General features: G+C 41.9%; 1 protein-coding gene across 1 annotated transcript in view; it reads right to left on the bottom strand.

The window, feature by feature from the left end:
* MCF2L2 (MCF.2 cell line derived transforming sequence-like 2) overlaps window positions 1-20467 on the bottom strand; it is a 251181-nt gene that overhangs the window by 32213 nt on the left and 198501 nt on the right. The window contains exons 16-22 of the mRNA XM_010366223.2: window positions 16233-16299; window positions 14946-15061; window positions 13561-13630; window positions 10546-10638; window positions 9765-9857; window positions 6229-6297; window positions 2452-2577 (exon numbers count right to left, since the gene is read on the bottom strand). Coding sequence (XP_010364525.1) covers window positions 2452-2577; window positions 6229-6297; window positions 9765-9857; window positions 10546-10638; window positions 13561-13630; window positions 14946-15061; window positions 16233-16299 — 634 coding nt within the window. The remainder of the gene's footprint in view (window positions 1-2451; window positions 2578-6228; window positions 6298-9764; window positions 9858-10545; window positions 10639-13560; window positions 13631-14945; window positions 15062-16232; window positions 16300-20467) is intronic.

Below are 20467 nucleotides of genomic sequence, written 5' to 3'. Positions count from 1 at the left end.
TGATAATTTAATTATCACATTCAATTTCTTTCCTTTATAAAACCAGGTTAATATTAAATTTCAAGCAGAGACACTAAGAGGTTAAACTCTGGATTCAGCCATGCATATAGCATGTGATTATAAACACCTGTAATAAAACTCTACAAAATGGAGACAAAGAGTCTCAGAATCATTGTTAGTTAACTCTAATCAGAATCAGATAAAGAGTGGAATAGCACCCTGGATAGGAAATGAACAAAAAATAGTCCAAACTGACAGCCATGTAATCTTGACTGAGTTAACTCTTCTTCCATGGATCTTCTTTTGAATCAGAAGGTTGAAAATTCCAATGCCTACTCCTCCATAATTCAACAGGATTATACAAAACTGTCAGGAGAAATCAGCTAATGTATTAGATGAAAAAGTAAGTTAAGTCTTAGAAAAGGTACCAAAAAGCATCTGGCAAAGGCACAGTTCTGAGGACACATGGTCAAAAAAGGTCCTTTGCTTTGCGTGTAAAATCTCCAAATTCTATAAGCTGGTACATCCTATTTGCACGCAAACTAGCTTGGAATGCAATTAAGGCAGAATATTATTTCCTCATGTTTTAACCATTCTTTTCTCACAGCCTCCTCCTCCTATGTTATTTACACTAAGAGTTTCCTGCTCTGTGTATCATTTCCAGGACATTCATTAGATTCAGGGAAATGAAATTTAATAGGGGTGGCTAACACATGATTCAAGATTTAAAAAAGAACAGAAAGATGTCCCAAATTGACCTAACAAATTGTTCCCTTGACTTTCCTTAGCCGAAGAAGGAAGAATTATTACCGAGAAAATGATCCTTACACACAACGTAACCCTACTCTGCAGTTTATGCATATCCTCTTGAATCACGCATCAGTCATCAGCAGAGGCACCTTGGAGTCCCAGGGGACAGTAACAGCATCATGGCTGGGATCACAGGGTTTGTGGGGCTAAGTTTCTGAGATCTAGGCCCAAGAAATCCCAGCATGGGAAGTAAAAACGTCTCATTTTTCGGACCTTAATAACTTTCATGGTTTGATTTATGACAAAGAAAGAAAAGTCATTTCCTCTACCAAGACCTCATACATGGTATGTTCAAAACCAGACAAAAATGAAAAGAAAAAAAAAGGAAAAAGTATAATATAATCACAAGTGACAAAAAAGCAGAAGAAGGGGTCACAGAGAGGTGATGTAAGAAGAACTTGGCCTGGCACGGTGGCTCTTGCCTGTAATCCCAGCACTTTGGGAGGTGGAGACAGGTGGAACATGAGGTCAGGAGTTCGAGACCAGGCTGACCAACATGGAGAAGCCCCGTTTCTACTAAAAGTACACACACACACGCACACAAAATTTAGCTGGGCATGGTGACGGGCGTCTGCAATCCCAGCTACTCAGGAGGCTGGGGCAGGAGAATCGCTTGAACCTGTGGGCAGAGGTTGCAGTGAGTCAAGATTGCGCCATTGCACTCCAGCCTGGGCGACAGAGCAAGACTCTGTCTCAAAAAAAAAAAAAGAAGAAGAACTCAACCTGCCATTGCTGGCTATGAAGCCATGAGCCACGGAGCGTGGGTGGCCTTTTTAAGCTGGAAAACTCAAGGAGACAGATGCTCGTCTCCACAAAGGAAAGGAAACACCTTAATTTTAGCCCATGAGACTGTGTTGAACTTCTGACCCTGGAACTTCAAAATAATAATAAAAATGAATTTGTGCTGCTCTAAGCCACCAAACTTATGGTAACTTATTATGACAGTGAAATAAAACAAATACATCTGAATCAAAATCTAGAGTACTTCAAAGTAAAAAACAAAACAAGTCGAATATTAACTATGCTCCAGTCTCAAAGAGATCATACAGTTATACGGGATGTTTTGCCTGGAATGCCTGGAACCAGCCTGGTCCGGATTAACACTGATGCTGGAGCTCAACTCCCCCGTGTTGGCCTCTAAATGCATCTCTTGGGTTTTCATTAGACTATTTGGATTAAGGCATGTACACTGTATACTTTTGGGGCCTCTTCTGGGATCTGTGATATAAAATTGGGGCAAGAATATAGGACCTGTTTCCAAAATACTTTTCTCAGAGAAACTCTGAAACAAGAAAACAAATCTTTCACTATTTTAACAATGCCACGAGTTAGAAAATAAATTGCTCCTCCAGGACTTTTCCTCTGCTCATTTATGTTATGGCCCTTGACTTTCTGGTTTGTCTAGACAGTGGGTCAATCCCACATTCAGAACCCTGAGGAATAAACCCAAGATTCCTGAAGATGCCAAGGGACTGCTTGGAATCTCGTAGCCTGGGTTTACTGAGCGATTTAGGTGACTTTCCTCAGAGTTCAATTTCTTTACCATAGACCATCTCTCTGACTTTGCCAGAGCATTTCCTTGCTGTGTAGTATTGCACCTGCCTTTTGTGTGAGATGCTCTAACGCTGCTATGGAACATACCGGACATTCAGTCACTGCTGCTAGGTCCACAGCCAACTCACAGGACTTGATCAAATCCTCTATCACTGCCAAAGCTTGTTGTAGTTCAGCTGAGAATGCTGAAGCCTTGGTTCTCTTTGGCCCATGCTGTGGAAAACAAATGCCTTGTTGGAAATCAAAAGTATACAATCTGGAAAGCAAAGAAGGAAAACAGGACAGAGATGAGGAGCCAGGGATCCAGCCAACCCTGACTGAGAATGGTGGATATTGATCTGTCTCCCTGCTCCCAAAGCATGTTGGCTAAAGATGCTTGTGGTTTAGGTATATGATATAGAGACAAGCAAAATCATCCACTTCTGTGCATTGTACTAGTGAAGAATGGAGTTCATAAATCATGGAAATTATATTCCTGCTACATAAGAAACATATAGAACTCAGCTTTTTTTTTTTTTTTTGAGAGAGAGTTTCACTCTGTTGCCCAGGCTGGAGTGCAGAGGCACGAACTCGGCTCACTGCAACCTCTGCCTCCTGGGTTCAAGCAATTCTCCTGTCTCAGCCTCTTGAGTAGCTGGTATTACAGGTGAGCACCACCATGCCTGGCTAATTTTTGCATTTTTAGTAGAGACAGGGTTTTGCCATGTCGACCAGGCTGGTCTCGAACTCCTAACCTCAGGTGATCCGCCCCCCTTGGCCTCCCAAAGTGCTGGAATTACAGGCATGAACCACTGCGCCTGGCCAGAATTCAGCTTTTTTAAAGCACGGAAAAACCTAGCTCCTTTTAAGTAGGCTTCTCTCTCTTTTATACCCCTATTCCCTGAGGCTTATTGAAAAAAAAAAAAACCAAAAAAACCATATGACCGGGCGCAGTGGCTCACGCCTGTAATCCCAGCAGTTTGGGAGACTGAGACAGTCAGACAATCAGAGCACTTGAGGTCAGGAGTTTGAGACCAGCCTGGCCAACATGGTGAAACTCCATCTCTACTAAAAATACAAAAATTAGCTTAGTGTGGTGGCGGGCGCCTGTAATCCCAGCTACTTGGGAGGCTGAGACAGGAGAACTGCCTGAACCCAGGAGGCAGAGGTTGCAGTGAGCCCAGATTGTACCATTGCACTCCAGCCTGGGTAACAAGAGCGAAACCCTGTCTCAAAAAAAAAAAAAAAAAAAAAAAAAAAAAAAATTGGCTGGGTGTGGTGGTGTGTGCCTATAATCCCAGCTACTCAGGAGGCTGAGGCAGGAGAATTGCTTGAACCCGGGAGGCAGAGTTTGCAGTGAGCCAAGATTGCGCCAGTGTACTCCAGCCTGGGCAACAAAGTGAGACCTTGTCTCACAAAAAAAAAAAAAAAAAAAAAAAAAGACAAATAAAAAGAATACAATCTGAGTATCATATTCCTGTATTTAATGTGAAAGCTTTATTCCTATGGGTAAAATTATACTTAAAATCATCCCAGAGGAGGACATTTGTAAACCCCTATAGAGACAAAGAACTCCACAGAGACTGCTATGTGGAAATTTACTAATGATTTACATGTAAAAGCCATAACATCATATTTGCACACTGAATCTCCCCTGACTCTGTTCTTCCTTCCTCCACTGTCCCTGGCCCTCCCTATATTGCACCCCATTACAGATTTGCACACTGAATCTCCCCCGACTCTGTTCTTCCTTCCTCCACTGTCCTTGGCCCTCCCCATACTGCACCACCATTACAGATGCCAAAGAGATAAGCCAGAGCTCTGTACCTCCCAAACATAGAGACTCAGCATTCAGCGGAAAAGCAGTAACTAATTAAAGAGATCAATGTTCCAATTATAACCACAGTGACATTTAGGATGTGACTGGGATGACTGTTTCAGCTCAAAAGGCTTTTGCATGGGCTTGCGGTATTTTATCTCCCTGCTACCAACATGCTGTATTTATCTGTTACCTCGTAAATACACATAAAAAAAATTTTGGTTTATTCAATGTATTTTTTTAACATCTCAATTTCTACAATAAAGAACAGCTAGCCCCTTTGCTGCTCCCCATCTAGCCCTGACTCTTTTTGTGCTCTACAGCACAGTGTAGTCAAAGGGTTTAATATTGTCTTAATCTATGCAGAAGCACTGGGTATTTGCATCTTTGGATGAGAGACATGAGTCACGGGGCTGATGAATGGAACAGATCATGCTGCTGCCTCTGAACAACGTATCATGGATTCGTCGCTTCTCATTCATAATAAAGAAACTTCACTTCTTGGTAAGACTACAGACTCTCACCTGAATTTATTTTAACATCATCAGTAAGGGATTAAGAGTTCTTGGCAGGGCGCAGTGGCTCATGCCTGTAATCCCAGCACTTTGGGAGGCCGAGGGCGGTGGATCACGATGTCAGGAGTTCAAGACCAGCCTGGCCAATGTCATGAAATCCCATCTCTACTAAAAATACAAAAATTATCCAGGCGTGGTGGCGGGTGCCTGTTATCCCAGCTACTCAGGAGGCTGAGGCAGGATAATAGCTTGAACCCGGGAGGTGGAGGTTGCAGTGAGCAGAGACCATGCCATTGCACTCTAGCCTGGGTGACAGAGCGAGACTCTGTCTCAAAAAAATAAACAAATAAACAATTTTGTTTTTAAATTCTTATACCAGGCATCTTTCTCCTTACCTAACACTGAATGCTCAGTTTCCTTTCAGATCCTCACCTGTTCCTATGCCCCTTCCTTCCACTAACCCTCCTTCACAAAACATGAGGTGGCTAGGGTTTTGAATTGTATAATATAGGTTTCAGAAAAATCCTTAAAAACATTATTAAACTCCTCTAACTAGCTCCTCTTGCTCCCGGCTGTAAAAATACTACCTGTGTCCTGAGCTGCTTCTGTTTTCAAGGGGTCCTTGTCGTCCATTCTGAGCAGAAAGGGCATGCAAATGACTGACCCATGAGACATGTCTCAAGTGTTTCTTGCTAAAACTAGAATATTCTATAGAAAATGGAAGAGAAACCCCACTGCTAAACCACAGATTTCTTTCCAACCTGGTGTGGTCACAGTCACCATTTCTTCTAAGGGAACTTTGGCAGACTCTTGGAGTTCACAGACACACACACACACACAGAGGAGAACAAGGCATAACACATACAAATTAGATACACTAAGAGGTACAAAGAAGAAAACATAATCCTACCATTCAGGAAAACCATAGCAGACATTTTATCATATTTATTTACTTCCAGTCTTTTATGTATGCATTTTACGTATTTGCTTAATTTTGTTCCCATTAAAATTTTTTTTGGCTGGGCACGGTGGCTCACGCTTGTAATCCCAGAACTTTGGAGGCCGAGGCGGGTGGATCACCTGAGTCAAGAGTTCGAGACCAGCCTGGCTAACATGGCGAAACTCCGTCTCTACTAAAAATAAAAAAATTAGCTGGGCATGGTGGTGGGCACCTGTAATCCCAGCTACTTGGGAGGCTGAGGCAGGAGAATCGGTTGAACCCGGGAGGTGGAGGTTGCAGTGAGTCAAGATTACACCATTGCACTCCAGCCTGAGCAACAGAGTGAGATTCTGTCTAAAAAACAAAAAAAAATTATGTGGAAGGAAGAAAATATATTACCACTTCCCTTTGGGCTGCAAATCCCTACTTTAAAATTGCCTTTGATTTTTTTTTGTTTTTTGTTTTTTCTTGACTATGAGTTATAGGATACACACTGTTTTAGGAAATCTAGATAATGAAGATCACAAAGTAAAATTGCTGTAAATCCTCTGACCCATAGACAAACACCATTAACAATCAGTTATATAAATGTAATATTTAATATCCAGTACCTTAGCCGAGCCTCCTAGTTCACCTGGGTCTAGCTCCATATCTTCAGGAGACTCGAAATCCAGCAGACCCTGCATTAACCCAAAAGTCTTGTTGAAAATTAAAATGTAGATTGCCATCAAAATGTAGATTGTCAACAAAATCTACTGTGCAAACTATCTGTCACCAGTGCTAAGCTGACTGAGAATGTGTGTAAATGTGTAAGAGGGAAAGAATAAATGATGTATTTGGCACAGGGTTCTTTCCACAAACCTAGAATCATATTGTACACACGATTTTGTAGACTGCTTTTTCTCATTCAACAATATCTCATGAATATTTTCCCCTTATATTTTTCTAAAACATGGGCTTTGATTGTGGTAGCGTGTTACATTTTATAGATAAACCATAATTGAATTGTAGTCCCCCTTATCATTAAACATTTAGGTTTAACAATATTTTTTACTATAATAATGATAATAACTTTTGTGCATTTTTCTTAAAGCTAAATTCCTAGAGTGGAATTGTAAATGTTCATAGTTTTGAGGCATATTTCCAAGTTCTTCACAGAAGGACTGTGTTCCTGCCAGCTATATAGGAAAGCCTGTCTCACCAGCCCCTAGCCTACAAGGGGTAGTACCATTTAATAAAAAATCTTTAACAATTGAATGAAAAGAGAAATCCTACCTCACTGTTGTTTTATTTTGACTTCCTTAGATAACTAGAGGTGTAGAACTTTTTTAAAAAAATGTTTGCGACTAGTGGTGTTTATTCTTATGCAAACTGCTATGTTCTTTGCACATCTTTTTATTATAATTTCCAAGAGCACATGATTCATTAAGCATACTGACCATCGTTACATATTTTGTTCACATTTTCCCCAACGTTTCATGAGTCTTTGTCTTTAATGGTATAAGCTATCACTGATCACCCTCTCCCCAAGACCCTATGATCCTTTCTAAAGCATGAGGCAATCAGTCCAACATTCATGCTCGTGTCAAGCCAGCTCATGTGTGGCAGAAGCAAAATAAGCTCCGCCCCTGGGGATAGAGAAGGTCCTCGATAGCCTGAGCTGGTTTCACAGGCACCAGCAAGGTGAGCTGTGGGGACGCTGCTCTGGTCTGCCTTGGGTCGCCCCCACAATTCCTCACAGACCCCCGCGAAATATTTTGTAGTAATTCTATCTCTTGTTTCTTCAGTGAAAGGCAGCTAACAAAACCTTCTAAGTGCTTTTAACCTGTATTGTCTCATTTAATGCTCCCAACAAGCATTCCAGGAAAATACTATTATTATCTTAATTCTACGGGTGAGAAATCTGAGGCTGAGAGAGGTTAAGTAACTTGCCTGAGTTCACGCATCCTGGAAGGGTCAGAGCCTGGATTCAGACCCAGGTTGTTAAACTCTCGAGTCTGTGTTTCCAATGACGATGTCCCACAGCCCTCTGCATCTGGTACGAACCTAGCTCCTGTGTAAATGTCACCTCTGTGGGAAAGCTGGAGCCTAGGCTGAGGGAGGGAGGACCATCACTTATGTCCTGCTCACTCCTCACTGGGCCCAGAGGTTGGACTTCTAGAATAGGAATGACAGTGACAATGGGACATGCAGAGGAGCATGAAGCCCTGAGTGAGCGCTGTGTCAAACATGCTCCGAGGTGCTGCTCGCTGAAGGAAGCAGATCATTATTCTCATTTCTGTGGTGGTGTGACAGTCTCGGTGTCTAAGATAACAGCTACACATCGTGCAGAGCTTCCTGCGCTGTGCCAAGCCCTCCGCATGTGCTCATCATCTGCTTCATAACGATCTTACAGAGGAGGTTCTAGTACCCTCATTTTACATAGAGGAAAACTAAGGCCCAAGAGGTCAAGGTCTTGTAACTGACAAATGGCAGAGTATGCTGAGGCTGAAACTGCTAATGGAAAGCTTGAAAGGAGTAACTTTGAAAAAAAGATTTTTTTTTTTTTTTTTTTTTTTTTTTTTTTTGAGACAGAATATCGCTCTGTTGCCTAGGCTGGAGTGCAGTGGCGCAATCTCGGCTCACTGCAAGCTCCGCCTCCCAGGTTCACACAATTCTCCTGCCTCAGCCTCCCGAGTAGCTGGGACTACAGGCACCTGCCACCAAGCCTGGCTAATTTTTTTATTTTTAGTAGAGACGGGATTTCACCTTGTTAGCCAGGATGGTCTTAATATCCTGACCTCGTGATCTGCGCACCTCGGCCTCCCAAAGTGCTGGTATTACAGGTGTGAGCCACCACACTGGGCCTTAAATTATTTTTACAGATGAGGTCTCGCTATGTTGCCCAGGTTAGCCTTGAACTCTTGGACTCAGGGATGCTCCTGCCTCTGCCTCCCAAGTAGCTGAGACTACAGGTGTGTGTCATCATGTCTGGCCTGAAAGGGGTAACTTTTTCTGAGGGGAGATTGTTGGGCAATGAGCTTAACCTTCCTAAGCCTCAGTTTTTTCACAGTCCAGAGCATGGCTGGTATGTCTGATTGTGGGGATTAAATAAGAAATACTGTAATCCCAGCACTTTGGGAGGCTGAGGTGGGTGGATCACAAGGTCAGGAGTTCAAGACCAGCCTGACCAACATGATGAAACTCTGTCTCTACTAAAAATACAAAAATTAGCCAGGCATGGTGGCGTGCCTGTAATCCCAGCTACTCGGGAGGCTGAGGCAGGAGAATCGCTTGAACCTGGGAGGCAGAGGTTGCAGTGAGCTGAGATTGCGCCACTGTACTCCAGCCTGGGCAGAGTCTCACTCTGTCTCAAAACAAAACAAAAAAAAAGAAATACACATGGGGAAGCACCCAGTAAACAGTAGGTGCTTGTTTTTTTTTTTTTTTTTTTTTTTATTAAGAGACAGTGGCCACTGGGCAAGAGCTACCTAAATGCCTCACAGAGGTTAATTCAACAGACAACTTACCGCGGTGGCCCAAACCTTTCCCTCAAGCTCACACATGGAAAACCAGCTGTGATAGGCCCTCAAATCCTGTTTGGGGTGTCTGAGAATGCTTGCCTGCAGATGTGCTAGTGTCAATGACTTATCACTAAGGAGGGGCAAAGGTCAGAGAGACAGAGAGATAGAGAACCACTTAGGGGTTCAGGGTTCAGATATAGCAAAGTTCATTCTGTTAGGCTGCTCTCAGGGTAAGATCCTAAATCTAAGAATGGAGGTCAGCGCTGCAAAAGGAGAGAAGACTTCAGTTTTGTCTTCTCCCTTCCATAAGTTAAAATGCCCATAAAACAGTAACTTTGTGGAAAATCACATTCTCGCTCCCAAAGAGCTCTCCTCCCCTAAGCCAGGCTCCTTAGTGATTCATGCCCTGAGCTACACATTAGACTAGTGAGGCCCTCAGGTGCCCTCCAACTCTATGATTCTTTGGTCTTACTCCACCTTGAATAGGGCTGATTTAGAGTTGGAGGAAAAGAAAAAGCGGGCAGGATGGACATATCTTCAGCCTTAGAAGACCAAGGCACAGCTCTACATGCATAACGACAAGGGCACCATAGTGCAGGCGCCTGGTTTCCCACAATGGAAAAGCACTGTCTCATTGATTTTACCTTCAACAGCATCTGGTATTTTATAAGTCTCTGGCTCGGTCCTTTAAGATACTTAAAAAGAGGGAGATTGTGATCCAGTTGGCGCTGGCATACCTTTAAAAGCCAAATAGAAACAACATAAAACAAAACAAACAATACACACAGAACAAAAGTGGCAGCATTTAGGTACAAAACACAGAATTGCTTTTCCTAGACAATAGGGGCAGCTGTGTCGAGCAGCTCCATAAGGCTGTGGGGTTGTTCTGTCCCCTAGGAACAGTGTGTGAAATAAGAGAAAGAGGAAAGAGGACGGTTTGGCTAAGATTTTTACAGGCATCTAGGGAAGCAGAACCATTTATTTCTTTTAGAAAGCAAGTTCACTAGAAAACAGTGGGGCATTTCAAGTCCTTCTGAAAAGAAGGCTGCCTGTCTTCAAGCTGGGGGCCGCCAGAGTCTATTCAGGCCATTTGGAGCCTGAAGGATACAGACGGTTTGTAGATATCATTCCAGGTGGCCCAAAGTGTGATATTTTTGACTTAGTTTCATTTTAAAAACCCATCCTAGAAGAAGACACTGGTTTTCTCACCAGATACAGGTGCTCCTCACAGGCCTATCCCATAGAGACCAAAGGCTGTGTCAAAGCTTTTCATGTGCAATTTCAAAGTATGGGACACTTGAAGTAAACATAAATCCCAATGCCAAATTCCTCTCCCTAGTCCCACTTTTGATTTCCTTAACAACCTGATGCATAGAAACATTTTCTAGGAACAATCTGTGGGAGACTCTGTCTTCTCAACATTACCCCAAAGTAGGCGCAGTCTTGACACTCTTGCCAGATTGCCCTAGCTCGTGGCAGATTCTTATGGTATTTAAAATATATCTGAAGGTCTTCTTTCTAGGTGGGAAAGAATTAGAACAAATTAATCAGGTAGCATTTTTCAGTAAGTGGACAAGATAACACAGTTTATTCATTCATTCAACAAGCCAGAGTACCCTAATGTGTAAGGAATTGGGGGTGCACAGTAAGTAATCTTATGTTGGGATGTGTGTGTGATGGAGACAGAAACAGAAGGCTATAAACAACCATAACTACTGGACACGGATAGGCACAGAGTGCTCTGGGAACATCTACAAGGGCTATTGGTAAACACATAAGTAGACTCACAAACAGGAATTGGTTTTTATCTTTATCATTCTTTTCCTGCCCTTTGTCCAGGACATCGACATCTCCCAACAACAGGTCTGCAATGAGTAGTAAAACTGACAGAAAAGAGGGAGGTGGTTGATGGCCCCCTTTTTTCTCTCCCCACCCGCTCCTTGTGGTCATTGTGACACCAACCCTACAAAGAAGCCCAAGAAACAACCAAAAGATGGAAACATGCCAGAGGGGAGATGTGGTAGATTGGGCAACCAATATGGATCTCAGTGATTTGGGCAACCTTCAAAGTGACAGGCTCTGCCTCAAACATCACTTTCAACCTGCAGCACAAGACTCTGAGACAGGAAATGTTATGTGACTGTTTCGGAACTAGAGAGCAAGGAGGACTCAACGTGCTGCTCAACCTGTATTCTCATGGTATCGAAGACGCTGAGAGGTAGGCACACATCTGCCAATATCCCAGAGAGAAAGCACACTTCAAGCCTCTGGAGTCAGCTTGCCAGCTTCACTTGCTCTATCAGGGAGCCTGGCCCACAGCAGCTGTGCTGGCCACAGATCCCATGCCACTCTGGTGGAGAAGCCCATGCAGCCACCTCCTTGCTGAAGTCTGTGTCCCTGTCCTGCTCAGCCCAACTCTGGATTTCCATCATGCCAACACAGATGATTTCTTCCCTCGAAGCTTCAATGATGCCTATTCGACTCCCAAATACATTGCTATAGTGAATGACTTCATTTCTATAGCTCTTGCTTTGTCCCAAGAGGTTGTAAGTGGTCATTTTAGCATAAGAACTACGGCAACCGTCCTTTGCTATTCCCTCCAGGAAAAAAATGACACACACACTTAAGACAGATGGCCCTTGAAAAATGTTCAGACCGATTAAGGAGCTGGAACAGTAACTCAGAGCTTAACACCTATGATGAGGTGACATGGAAAGCCATACGGGGCCGCCAAAGGGCTCTGAGCATTGAAGATTCCTTCTCTCCATTAATGTCAAATATCTTGAAACCTGGGGGCTGTGTTTGCTTCCAGTTATCATAAGTATTGCTCTCAGCCTCAGTCATAATATGAGTTGCTTACAACTTTAAGTTGTTTGATCTGTTGCCTTGGGTTCACATAAAGAAAAATAAGAAAGAGAATGAGAAGGACTAAGCCGGGCGCGGTGGCTCAAGCCTGTAATCCCAGCACTTTGGGAGGCCGAGATGGGCAGATCACGAGGTCAGGAGATCGAGACCATCCTGGCTAACACGGTGAAACCCCGTCTCTACTAAAAAATACAAAAAGAAAACTAGCCCGGTGAGGTGGCGGGCGCTTGTAGTCCCAGCTACTTGGGAGGCTGAGGCAGGAGAATGGCGTAAACCCGGGAGGCGGAGCTTGCAGTGAGCTGAGATCCGGCCACTGCACTCCAGCCTGGGCGACAGAGCGAGACTCTGTCTCAAAAAAAAAAAAAAAAAAAAAAAAGAAAGAAAGAGAATGAGGAGGACTAGTTGAGAAAGAGAGGAGAAATGAGAACGATTTGGAAGGCACGGGGCGTCAGGATCATCTCCATGGTCGCATCCTAGAAAGCACTTGGTGGGGAATGGTGTTGGGTGAAACATTTCTCTGTGGCGGCTCCCACTGACCCAGACAGCCTATTTGTTGCCTAAAACAGGATGGAGAAACAGGGAAAGAAGGAAGAAGTATGGGAGGTGGGAGGAAGGGGTAGTTGGAGGTATGTTGTAGGCCAAGACATTCACAAATTGAGTACTAAGCCTAAAAGAGGTTGTAGATTTAAAATTTTCTAATCATCCTCTATGTTGTAAAAAATAGAATGGAAATAAAATGTATTTTCTGAGATTTTTAGTTTAACACCAATGCTTCTCCTCTTGAGAGCATTAATACAGCTTTATTGTAGGACTCTAACCTCACTGTATGATTCTTGTTTTAAAACATAGTTGAGTCATTCAGAAGAGGATCCTCTGCTTTGGGGACAATGGATGGCCAGCCTTCCATTTCATGGGGCTATGCAGGAAGCCAGGCTTGCAGTTACTCCCGCATATCAGTGTGAGCTCAGTCAAATGGACTCATTCTCACCTTGGATAAAGTCAAATAAAGTTGGGAGGCCAACTCATGTTTTCCATTCAAAGGGCAGATACAAGATATACTGTCTTGGCAAATTTCAAGTATACAGTGCAGTATTATTCCATGATAGTCGCCATGCTGTGCATTACATCTCCAGAACTTACTCATCTCATAACTGCAAATTTGTACCCTGTGACCAACATCTCCCTGCTTCCTCTAGACTTCAGCCCCTGGAAACCACCCTTCTACTTCAATGAGCTCAACTTTTTTAGATTTTATATATATATATATGTGTGTGTGTATATATATATATATACACACACACATACACACACACACACACACATAAAATGGTAATGAATGTATTCATTAACTTGATTGTGGTAATCATTTCACAGGATGTAAGTATATCAAACCATCAAGTTGTATAGTTTGAATATATGCGATTTTTATTTGCCAATTATATTTCAGTAAATCTTGGAGTGGGGGGGAAGCAGATATGTTTTTAGACCATTGGTGTTTCCATTTGTCCTTACCTCTTAATACAGAAAAGTAAGGCCTGACTTTAACATGGTTATTTACTGGGAGCACAGACTTACTCTCTTGAGAAAGCAATGTGCCAGAAGTTCAGGGTTCTCAGCACACTTTTCCAATTCTTTTAGAAAAGTCCTGGAAAAATAAAAGTATACAAGTAAGAATGTTTTGATTTTTACATGCAGATAATTATTTTTTTAAGTACAATCACATAAGGTTTTAAGAGGTGCCTACAAAAATGTTCTCCAGGCCTTCTTGCTCTTACCTTATCTTCTACACATTGATTCAGAAAAAAAAAAGCTGTATTCTGAGGCATTACTACAATTACCCTGAAATCACTCACAACTTTAAGTTGTTTGATCTGTTGCCTTAGGTTCACAAAAAGAAAACTTAAGAAAGAGAATGAGAAGGACTAGTTGAGAAAGAGAGGAGAAATGAGAACTACTTAGAAGGCACAGCAGGTCAGGATCATCTCAAATTATCGGAACACAGCTGTTCTGGTAATTCTAAGCACTAGTCATAGACAGACTGGATACACTCACTGATGCTCCCTGTTACATGAAAACAACGTTCCTAAGAACTGCTGCTGCTGCTGTTGCTATTACTAATATCATTGAGAGCTTACTATAAGCCAGGCATAAGCTAAGTGCTCCTCAAATAATATCTCATTTAATCCTCAACCAAACCCTGCAAGATAGGGTTTCATAAATATAAAACCTGGGGCTCAAAGACACTACATAACTTCTCTGGGGAAATTAGCGGAAGTGGGTTTCCATTTCAATTTTGTGTCTGACCAATGGACGAGGGATGGGGTTAGGAAACAACTGTGGTTCAATTCACCAAGCAGTTTTTCTCCCTCTGTGAATTAGGTGTGCAATCTTGGGGTCATCATAGCAAATAAAGAGAGTCAACATGTTACCATTCCCATATGTGTAACATGAAAGGGTTTGAAGATGATTTCCAAAGTCCCTTATTCCTGCAATTCTCTAGAACTCAGTATCTAAGCAGCCCTGGGTTAAAAGTGCAACTTGTTTGAGCAGTCAGCATTTTCTAACAGCCTAGTTCCCAGCATCCCCTTATGATAATGGTATGTAGATGTGTATCTTGGTCATCTTTGTATTCTCAATGCTGAGCACAGTGCCTGGCACAGAACAGGTGCTCAAAAAATGCTGATGCATGAATAAATAAACAAAGGAACACTCAACTGCATATAACATGGATGTCTGACACCAGGTGCATGATCCTTTGATGCCTCTTTCCTTCCTTCCCAGGGATCCTGTGGGGCTTCTCCTCTCCTTTCACTCCAACCCACCCCAATCCAATCCACTGACTCCAAACCACTAGCTTAAACCTGAAAACATCTAAGCACTTTCATCCCCCAGTTCCATCAGTCTCATTTCCACCCTTCTCTTACTCTCCATTCTTTCTGATAACATGAATTATTATATACCTGTTGTGAAATTCATAAAGTTCTCTAATATTCCCAAAGAGAAAGTCCTTGTTATTCTGAAGAACATCTGGAATTAGATGCTTTAGCCAGATAAAATCCATTGGAGTGATATATCCCTGCAGAGGTGGAAACAAGGTAGGTGTTACAAACAGGAACATACTAGAGATCATCTGAATTAGCTACTCCAAAAACCAAAACTTTAGTGAAATAATTGAAGAATATAGCACACTTGTTTCTTGAAAGCTATTGTATCGAGTACTTTCTTTTGATATCATTTTCCTCATGTGCCCACTTTCAGAAGGAGATGGCTTAATGGCAATGATAATAAAATGGCATTTTTGTGGGAAGAGCAAATATATTTAAAAATGTTTATGTTACACAGGTTTAATGTAAAAGAAGGGAAAATGTACCCATTGTTTTGTGACCTGATACAATTGCTATGACTATAATGATTATTATTATTTTTGAGACGAAGTTTTGCTCTTCTTGCCCAGGCTGGAGGGCAATGGCTTGGTCTCGGCTCACTGCAACCTCCGTCTCCCGCGTTCAAGTGATTCTCCTGTTTCAGACTCCCAAGTAGCTGGAATTACAGGCATGCACCACCATATGTGGCTAATTTTTGTATTTTTAGTAGAGATGGGGTTTCACCGTGTTGGCCAGGCTGGTCTCGAACTTCTGATCTCAGGTGATCCACCTGCCTTGGCCTCCCAAAGTGTTGGGATTATAGGCGTGAGCCACTGCGCCCGGCCCAATAATAATTGTTTAATATCTGAATAATGTTTATTCAGCATATATATCATAATTTACTAAACATTCCCTTTTTATTGGACATTTGGGTTGCTTCTAATATTTTATGGTAAAAATGTGATTATAAGTAATTGTGTACATATAATTTTTTCCTTAAGACTATTCCCTTAGGAAAATAGGGGAAACATGCATTTTTACTCTTAAGAAAAAAGGCTACTTTAAAAAAACAAGAAATAATCTTCCCTTATTAAAGTATCAGGAACACTGATAATATCCTTTGTTGGCAAGAAGATGGTAAACCTATTTGGGCATTGCTGGAATCAGTGTGAACTGGCATAATTCTTTGGAAACTATTTGGCTACACAGATCAAGAAACCACAGGAATGCTCTTATTCCTACTGGAGACACTTGTAATATTTTAAGACCTGAAACCTTGGTGGGAATTCTGGAGACTTACGGCAACTATTTTGAGTCTTTTTGTACAACAAAATGTCTGCAGTTTGAATATATGCTTGATACCCACTCCCCAAATCTACTTACATCAATTATGCTTTTGATCTCTTTTATATAAATCTCTTCAGTCTCAAGCAAGTCATGTATAATGCGCCTGAATCGCAGCAGCAGGTGGGAGGGTGAAAGAGAGAGAGACAGGGAGGGGAGAGTGTTCTTTTAGAATTCTGTTAGAATAATGATCATCAGTACAGTTCCCCTTTAGTGGCTCACCTACTTAGTTTCTGGTCAGTTCATTCTGTTCTACTGAACACCCAATGTCAGCATCTCACAAACGCATACTGTGATCACACTGGTATCAAGAAGAAACAGCAAGGTTAGAGAACTCAAAATCCTTTAGGCAGCCAGTGAATGACTTGTCCTCTGGGTGGGCCATACAGTGTGGGGGTCAAGAAGGGAGATGTGGGAGTCAGAAATACCAGGTTTGGATCCTTAGTCAAGGAAGGTCTGCCTGACCCCGTCCCCACCCCCTACATTGTATACGTTGTATAAGTGGTTTCCTAGATTTTCTCTCCAGCTTTCTGCTCACATCAAGATTTTTTTCCTTTTAAGAGATAGGGTCTTGCCCTGTTGCCCAGTACAGTGAGTACAGTGGCATGATCATGGCTCACTGTAGCCTCAAACTGCTGGGCTCCAACGACCCTTCCACCTCAGCCTCCCAAGTAGCTAGGGCTACAGATGTGCACCATTACGCCCAGCTAATGCCTTTTTTTTTTTTTTTTTTTGGTAGAGATGAGGTCTTGCTATGTTACCTAGGCTGGTCTCAAACTGCTACTTTCAAGCAATCCTCCTGCCTTGGCTTCCCAAACTGCTGAGACTATAGGTGTAAGACAGTGTGCGAGGCCCTCACATCCAGATCTTTGGCCCATATGGATGTATTTTGTTGTACATGGCATTAGATGGATGCTAGCTCTTTCCTCTGGCATTGGATGTTTCACCATGATTTCCTAAGGCAAAAGATATGAGTTCTGTCTGCTTCTGTCAAGGAAGGCAGGTGGAACATGTGGTGGGCAGAATTAAAGGCGGTCCCCAAGACTTCTGGCCTCACTGCACATACACCTCTTCCAATCAAACACTAATTTAGGGGCTGCTGTGGAAGGCTTTTGCTGTTCATTTGATAGGTAATCCACTTGGGCTTGCCCTAATCACATGAACTCAGTTTTGGGTCTAGAGGTCAGAGATTCGAAGCACAAAAAGTATTCAACACAAAGGAGAGTCCCCTTTGCTGACTTTTGAGATGGAGGGGGCCAGATGGAATGGAATGTGGGCAGCCATAGCAACTGAGAGTGGCTCCCAGCTGACAGGCAGCAAGGAAGGGAAATCAGTCTTAAAGTTGCAAGGAACCAAGTCCTGCCACAACCACGTGAAGTTAGAAGAGGATCCAGAGCTCCATGTGAAAACACAGCCAACACCTTGACTTTAGCCTTGTGGGACTCCTGTCCCAGGGAAACTGTGAGTCTCCTAAGTTTGTGGTCAGTTTTTATAGAGCAATAGAAAACCAGTAGAAAGAGTGAGGCCAGTCCCCACATTTATCCCAGACAGACTTCTTTCTCTCCTTAGGCTACGTGGCCATATTTATTATTTCTTTTAGGGGTCCAAGTAGATGAGTGTTTATACATGTGTCCTTGTGTAGAATATATGTATTTATTCCTGTGAACTACTGATGGATTATCTATTAAATGGCAGCCTCTCCTAGAAAATGATTTGTTTTTCTCTCATAAAAATGAATGTGGCAAGACACAAATGATCCAATAGAAAAAAATGGGAAAGGACACAAAATAGGAGATTCACACATATATGCAAGTGGCTATTAGGCTTGTGGAAAAAATACTCAGTACATACATTCAACAAAGGCATATCTTAAAAAAGCAACAATTTTCATCTATTAGAATATTAAACATTTCAAACCTCAAAGAAAGACTGGTAAATGAGGGTGTGGAAAAACCCTCAGACAATATTGGTAAAATGTGTAAATTTGTGCAAGCTCTTTGGAAGGTAACTTGGAAACATCTCATGGAAATGTAAAACACGTACGTGCTCCTTGGTTCAGTAATTTCACTTCTAGGAGTATTCATTGTTTGCAATTAGGACAATATAACTTCAACAACAACCAGATATAAACTGGTTACTTAAATGCTCATCAAAAAATTATAGTACGTAGGCCGGGCATGGTGGTTCACACCTGTAATCCCAGCACTCTGGGAGGCCGAGGCGGGTGGATCACTTGAGGCCAGGAATTCGAGACCAGCCTGGCCAACATGGTGAAACCTTGTCTCTACTAAAAATACAAAAAATTAGACAAGTGTGGTGGCGCATGCTTGTAATCCCAGCTACTTGGGAGGGTGAAGCAGGATAATCACTTGAACCCAGGAGGTGGAGACTGCAGTGAGCCGAGATCACACCATTGTGCTCCAGTCTGGGCGACAAGAGTGAAACTCCATCTCAAAAAAAAAAAAAAAAGAAAAAAGTATATATATATGGAACATACACAAAATGAAATACCACGCAATTATTAAAAAGAATGAGGCTGACTGAAACATTGATATGACAGAGGCCAGGTATTTTCAGTGAAAAAACAAAGCAAGATGTATACAAGTAAGCATAGCATGACTATTTGTGTAAAAAATGAGTACGTAGAAATATACGTAAAATTGTATATGCTCAGAAAATTTACGCAAAGAAACTTAACACGTGATTGCTTTTGGAGAGTGGTACTGAAAGCTAAAATATGAAGAATTTCTACATCTTACTCTATACCCTTCTACAATCTTTTTTTAAGTGAAACATTTACTGCTTTTATAATGGAAAAATAGGGTTTACATAATATTTTAAAATGAATGTTACTGGAGGTAATGATAAGTAAACCCTACTTGATAGATATAAATTAATACAATTCACATATTTTACAGTTCATTATTCTTTCTTATAATTATTTTTGTGTCTATTTATAAATACTTGTTACAAGACAAGACTGATAAACAAGATACACCACAGAGAATATAATTTCCAGAAGTCTAAAACTCCCAAAAAGTTACTTTAACATCATACTTTACTAAGTCACTGAGAAAGAGGTTCCTGTGCCTTTTATAAATCACCCTGAAACAACGACGGTTTCTACGTCAGAAGGAAGTACACGCCTCAACACCAATATGTTTCTATGAGCCACGGCATCCAGGGGGACTACAGCAACAGTTAAGCATTCATGGAAAACTTGAGTACAATCAGCCTCTTATGCCTTCATGAAGCATTGAGCTTAAGCAACTTGGCAAGTTGGCTTCAGGATGCATTGATGATTAAAGGAAGTCAGAAGGCAGAAATAACCAGGAGGTGGGCAGAAGTCAAGGTTATTATCCAAAAATGATCTATGAACTTAAGAGACTCTTAGGAGCTTTTAGGACTCCAATACAGGAAAATATTCACATCTCCGAAGGAAAAGAAATCCCTTGGTCATATTCTGGATTATAGTTTGGAAAATAGTCTAGAAACCTTATCCAACTGCTTCATTTTACCTGTTGGAGTGCAATAGATAAAATGCCAATGACAGGAATTCCACTGAAGAATGTAGGCAAATCAATATTCATTCAATACATTCAAATTAATATGTAACTTTAAAAAGAGCCTTCACACCACAGTCAGGCCATTGGTTTTGCTTTCTTCTCCTGTTTGCCTTTCAGCTACCTTTATAAAACAGGAGAAAATGTATGATTCTTACTGATGATTCCCTGCTTTATTATTCTAAAGCAAGCTTGTCCGACCTGTGGCCTGTGGGCCACACGTGGCCCAACAAAAATTTGTAAACTTTCTTAAAACGTTATGAGATTTTTTTTGCGATTTTTTTAAAGCTCATCAGCTATTGTTAGTGTTAATGTTTTTGTTTGTTTGTTTGTTTGTTTGAGATGAGTCTTGCTTTGTTGCCAGGCTGGAGTGCAGTGGCACAGTCTCGGCTCACTGCCCCCTCTGCCTCCCAGGTTTAAGCAATTCCCCTGCCTCAGACTCCTGAGTAGCTGGGACTACAGGTGTGCACCAACATGCCCAGCTAACTTTTTGTATTTTAGTAGAGATGGGGTTTTACCATGTTGGCCAGGATGGTCTTGATCTCCTGACCTCGTGATCCACCCTCCTGGGTCTTCCAAAGTGCTGGGATTATAGGCATGAGCCACTGCGCCTGGCCAGTGTTAATGTATTTTATGTGTGGCCCAAGACAATTCTTCTTCTTCTAGTGTGGCCCAGGAAAGCCAAAAGATTGGACACCCCTGTTCCAAAGC

Source organism: Rhinopithecus roxellana, chromosome 1 (assembly GCF_007565055.1).
Source record: "Rhinopithecus roxellana isolate Shanxi Qingling chromosome 1, ASM756505v1, whole genome shotgun sequence".
Classification (NCBI taxonomy): Eukaryota; Metazoa; Chordata; class Mammalia; order Primates; family Cercopithecidae; genus Rhinopithecus; species Rhinopithecus roxellana.
This window is presented reverse-complemented; position numbering and strand designations above follow the sequence as displayed.